At 40.8% G+C, this 6,000-nt stretch overlaps 1 protein-coding gene across 1 annotated transcript in view; it reads left to right on the top strand.

Moving 5' to 3' along the window:
- The first annotated feature begins 765 nt into the window (after nt 1-765).
- The window catches only part of SLC36A4 (solute carrier family 36 member 4), a 51,093-nt gene continuing 45,858 nt past the window's right edge, over nt 766-6,000 (top strand). The window contains exon 1 of the mRNA XM_081099705.1: nt 766-928. Within this exon, the coding sequence (XP_080955831.1) occupies nt 877-928 (52 nt within the window). The 5' untranslated portion in view covers nt 766-876. The remainder of the gene's footprint in view (nt 929-6,000) is intronic.

Below are 6,000 nucleotides of genomic sequence, written 5' to 3'. Positions count from 1 at the left end.
AAGTATGAAATTAAAAGAAAAAAAAATGAAAGCAATGTCAAAAGTTAAAATCATTTTCCATTCTATCAAACGCTTGCTTCACCCATTGAGTCATTAAATATTTATTGGCACCCACCTGTGAGCCCCAGCTCAGGCTGCAGGTAGAATTTCAGCTTGGCCCGTGCGGAGCTGTGATTCCCTCATCTATAGAATGGATAGAAACGTGAGAATTATCTCACAGGTTTCTCATCAGAATTAAATAAGACAATGCAGGCATAGTGCTCAAGACTGCTTGACAGCGCATCAGTATAATTACTCTTAACCTTTATTTCCCTTCAGCCCTGCAGTTAACGTCAAATACCTTTGAAGGACACTGGAAAATCCTTAAAGTGAAATTTTTGACTACATTAAAATCTACCGAGTGCCTCCTATATCTCTAAATTGGGGCATGAGGAGATCGATAACCCAGGAGCAGTCTGAACTCAGCAGGGACAGGGCAAGCCCCTCCCGCTTTGGACCCTCCCAAGTGTCCGTCTTAAGGAAAGCTGAAGCCCTGCAAATGGACGGGCTCCTCAAATGTAAGTTCCAGGTCATCTTTGCAGATGCCCCTCCCCTCCTGTCACCCGGCCTTTCCCCAGCCCGTCGCCCATCACTGGGGTTTGCTACCCGGGAACCCTTCCCCGACAGCCGCCTCCAGGGGGCCCCTCGCGCCCCTGCGCTGGGCGGGGCGGGCGGCCGCACTGCGCATGCTCCGGGCTGGCGGGCTGGGTGCGTGGGCCGTGGGCGGGCGCCGGCGCAGGTCCGCTCGCTCGGCGGGAGGCTGGGGCTGACGCCGGTGTCGGTGTCGCAGCGGCGAGCGCGCGCGGCGGGCGGCGGCGACCTGGAGACGCCCGAGAGATGGAAGCGGCGGCGCCGACGGCGGCCGAGGCGGCGGGGCACGAGGAGCTCGGTGGGTGCGGCGTGCGGGCTGGGCGCGGGGCTGCGCGCCCGTGGGATGCGCGGAGGCTCCGGGCCTGCTCCTGGCCTGGGCCGGGGAGGCGGGTGCGGGCGCCGGGGCCGCCGCCGACCCTGCCCCGCGCGCGGGGCCGGCCGCTTCGGGGTTCAAGTTGCTAGTCCCTGGGCAGGGAGAGAACCGCCCCCCCCCCCAAAAAAAAAAAAGAAAAGAAAAAGAAAGAAAGAAAGAAAAACACCTGGTGCTTCTGTGTGCCAGGCACTGTGCTAGGCACGGGTTGGAATTTAAAACCCAGCAAGGCAAACCCTCCGGAGACATTTGGGACAAGGCGAGGCTCAGGAGTAACTGACTCCATGTCGGGGTCTACGAGGGCGTCAGGGGTGTGTGTGTGTGTTCAACCAAGAGAAGATAGGAACCTTTGTAGATTTAAGGAAAGATATGTTTATTTGGGCTCTGTTGCCGGGGAAGAGTTCCCAGAAGGGGATGTTTACATAGGCAGCCAAGCGTCAGCAGTTCTAGTTAGTTACCTACGTTCAAGGATGGGCAGTTTTGTTTTACATCAGGTGGGGAGAATATGCAGATAAGGTAGGGTCGCGGAGCACCTGTGGTCAGGAGTCTTGGAAGCAATTATGTTTAAATTTTATCAGGTTGAAGAAAGAACAGGCATTTCCTTCCATAGTTATTTACCTTTTTAATTGGAACTGTTTGCGTATACGTGGCTAGCCCCACGGAAGGCCTCGATTAGGATTTACTGTGTTCCCTTGGTTACGAGTCAAGTCGGAGCAGCAGCTTCAGCCACCCTTTCTCCGTGTGCGCGCGGGGGGCGGGGTGCGCTGTGTGTACACATCACCGCCAGCCAGGGAATGGACAACACCCTATGGTTTCCAGCTGCCAAAGGGAAAACAAAAGTAAAGAGGTTGTTCCTCTTAGTTAAATGCATTATACTAGTACTTAGGGATATTTTTAATTTGATGCTAAATGATTAAAAAAGAAGTTGAGTTTTAAAGAAACACCTTATTACGGTAACTAGTTGGTTGACATTCCTGTAATGTGCAGGGCACTTCAGTTTGATATCTTTAAAGTCATAATAATGGTAGAAATAAACTTAGCATTTTATTGAATGTTTGCTGTGGATCGCATAGTGTGTTAAGTAAGTGCTTTACATATATGCATTATCTTCTTTAATCCTCACAACAGCGGGGTGAGGTAGGTGCTACTGTTATCCCCATTTTATAGATAAAATATTTAAGTTCATTAATGGCATAACCCAGATATGAACCCAGGTTTCTCTTTTCTTTTTCCTTTTTATTGAATTTATTGGGATGACACTGATTAACAAAATTACACAGGTTTCAGGGACATAGTTCTACAACATTATTTGACCTTTAAGTTCATCAATAACTTATCTAGGTGAGGATGTGGGGAAATGGGCATCCTCATGCATTGTTGGTAAGAGTAGTATAATGCATTTATCCTTAAAAATGCACAACCTGACCTGCTCAGTGGCCGAGTGTTGCCTGAACTATGAACTAGGACAGGGGTGGGCAACCTTTTTTTGAGTGCGTGCCAAAACCAGCAAAATCTCTGACTCAAAATTCTTCTGCATGCCAACCCTAATTTTTTGAGAACATGTTACGCCTACTTGATATCTCTTAAGGTGTACGTATGTGAAGAACCTTGAAGAAATAATAAAATTCATTCGAGCGACAACAACACAGTATATGATGATGAAAAATACATTTATTTTTTAATGTATACATGTACACTGATAGTCCGACAGAAAACTTTATGACTCCGTTTGATATCAGTGGGACTTTTGCTGCTGCATCACTGATGACAGAGATTTTACATCAGGTTTCTATTTTGTGACCTTCAGAGATATGCACGAGCTACTACTTTCATCCGTCAGGCTACTCCTATTATGAGACTTAACAAAATTAATCACTGAGAACAAAGATTCACAAGTGTATGTGGATGAAACCAAAACACTGGTCGGATCTAGGAAGGCAGGGTGAGTTAAGGCAGAGGCATAGAAATTGCTCTTCCCCTCTCTCGTCAATCCATGTCTATGGTCTTTAAGATAACTTGTTATGTAAAATTATTTATCTAAGATGCACCTACACTGAATTTATCTGAAAAATAAAAAAGTCGATATTAAGAAAAAAATTGTAAATGGAAGATTATAAGAGGGTTTTGCATGCCAGCAAAAGTTACTAGCGTGCCATGCCAGGGGTTGCCCACCTCTGTTCTAGGGGGTGCGGTAATTTTAATTACAAAAATGATGCTTATCTATATATTTCCTGATTGTCTACATACAATGACCAAATATTTCACTTAAAAAGGAATTTTAAAAATCACGTATGAAAAGCACCGGTAGAAGAGTTAAGATACAGGTTTCCTTAAGCTTTATAAATAGTGTAAGGTCTGCATTTCATTTCATAGACTATGGGGACCTCTGGAAGTTTTCTTGCTGTGCGTATTTGTCCACCTCAGAAATGAGTAAAATGGTTACTGTTCCCATCTTATATAGATACTAGTTTACAGATTTAGTGGCAATATTATATTATTTTAAATAAACTATTTTTTACTTTCTTTTCATTTGTCCATTGCCAAAATATAAGTAAATTATTTCCTTTCTTTTGGTGTTATAAAAGTAGCCAAATTTATTACTTCTTTTTTTTTTTTTACATTTTCCAGAGAAAAATAGAAAATATACTTAGGATCTCATTGTTCATTTGAGATCCTTGTTAACTTATTAGCATTTTGATATATTTCCTGTCTTTTGTTTTTATTTAACTTTTTAAAACATTATCCCATGGATGCTAGAAGACAAGAAATGAATCATTTTATAATGCTGAAAACAATTCTGCCAACCTAGAATTCTGTACCCAGCAAAAATAATCTTCAAAAAATAAAACAAACAAAACATTATTGTACTCATGCTGTGATTATTCAGCTCTTTCCCACTCAGCATATGGTACACTTTTGCCTGTTTTACTGAGACTCAAAACCATAATTTAATGATATTGTAATACTTTACATAGTGGATGCACTGTGTAGTTAATTTAGCAATTTCCTGATTGTTGCACATTTAGATTGTTTCCAAATATTTAACATAAGTTATGTTTCAATTAACGTCTTCATGCAGAAATTCTTTTCTCCATATACTAGCTTTTCAGAAGTGGAATTATCAGGTGAAAAGGATAAACATTTTAAGGTTTCAATACATACTGCTAAATTGTGATTTTTCTGATTAAAACTGGAAATTTAGCTTGACTTTAGTTTAGGAAATTGAGATTGAAATAATTGTCTGAACAATATAAGACAGCATAGAAGCCCTGCGTAATTTAAGAATGTTCCAATTGTATGTACCACTAATGTATACATATGGGTATAAAGTATAGTGTACAATACTAACTAAAGCTATGTCCATTTATAAGTTTTCCATGTATAAATAGAAATAATTAGGTCTAGGTAGCTTGACAGCCATTGTTTAATAGTATTTTATAAAGTAGTGTGAACTTTTACTTACAGTAATCACATAGCATTTTTCAGAGGTTTTCAGTTCAGCACTTGGCCAAAAACTACAGTATGACATTGGCAAATAATAGACTTTATGTATAATGCAAATTGGATTTTATGATTTTTAATTACTTTGTGTGATTTTATTTCATATGTTTTAACTGTTAAAGCTTTTATTATGTTAGGTTTTTAAAGTATTTGTCTCCTTTACTATTATCTATTTCTTTCTGGCTGGCATAACACATTTTGTTTATCTTTGTAGATTCAGTATTAGCTCATAAATGCTCAGAATTACTATTATTAGTAAATTAATTTTTTGTCAAAGCTTTACATTTAAAAATTCTATGTAGCATAATTTGCTTCTAATACATCATTTTATTAGAAGGGGAGGAAACTAGTAGTTATTGATTACTGTGTGCCAGGGGCTAGGCTCCATGCTTCATATACATAATCTCATTTCATTATCATGAAACCCTGTGAGGTAGAAGTTATTACTCTCATTTGACACAATGCAGAGATAGGCCCAGAAAAAATCCTGGTTAAAATATAATCAGATCATGTCATTCCTCTGCACAAAACTCTCTACTGTGGTATTGTCTAGTATGGTAGCCTTTAGCCATATATGCATTTGAAATGTGGTTTGTCCAGCCGAAGCCGGTTTGGCTCAGTGGATAGAGCGTCGGCCTGCGGACTGGGGGGTCCTGGGTTCGATTCCGGTCAAGGGCATGTGCCTGGGTTGCGGGCATATCCCCAGTGGATGTGCAGGAGGCAGCTGATCGATGTTTCTCTCTCATCGATGTTTCTGACTCTCTATCTCTCTCCCTTTCTCTCTGTAAAAAATCAATAATATATATATATATATATAAAAAAAGAAATGTGGTTTGTCCAAATTAAAATAGACTGTATATATAAAATATATACTGGATTTCCAGGACTTAGTATAAAAAATAGAGTGTAAAATATCTTGTTAACAATCTTTTATGTTAATTACATGTTGAAATGATAATACTTTAGATATATTGGATTAAATAAAATACATTACTAATTTTTCACTTGCTGCTATTTTCCTTTTTTAAGAAATATGGTTATTAGAAAATTTAAATTATGTTTGTGGCTCACATTGTATGTCTGCTGGTCAACACTGCTCTAGTGGCCTTCATGTCCATTGGTGTCTACAAGGCTGTATACCATCAGCTCTTTGTAGTGCTCTGACCTCTCCCACTGCACTCCCCTTGCTCGCTCCTCTCTGGCTACTCTGGCCTCCTTCCTACTTAAACACACCAGACTCTCCACATCGTTAGAGCCTTTGCCTTTGTTGTTCCCACTGCCTGATTGCTCTTCTCTGAGATAGCTACAGTGTTCACTCTCACCCCTCCTCAGGTCTTCTTTAAAATCCCACTTTCTCAGTGACTATCCTGTGTAAAATTACAGGCTCAACCTTCCTGAACCCCAAATCAGGCTTACGTCTCTCTCCTAAGTGTCCCAGAGCATCCTACAATCCCCCTATAACAGAGTTTTTAACACATCGTTTTATACTAGTAATGGTC

The sequence above is a fragment of the Myotis nattereri genome (assembly GCF_964212035.1).
Source record: "Myotis nattereri genome assembly, chromosome: 9".
NCBI classification, from domain to species: domain Eukaryota; kingdom Metazoa; phylum Chordata; class Mammalia; order Chiroptera; family Vespertilionidae; genus Myotis; species Myotis nattereri.
Note: the sequence above shows the minus strand (reverse complement) of the source record. Positions and strands in the feature narration are given on the sequence as shown.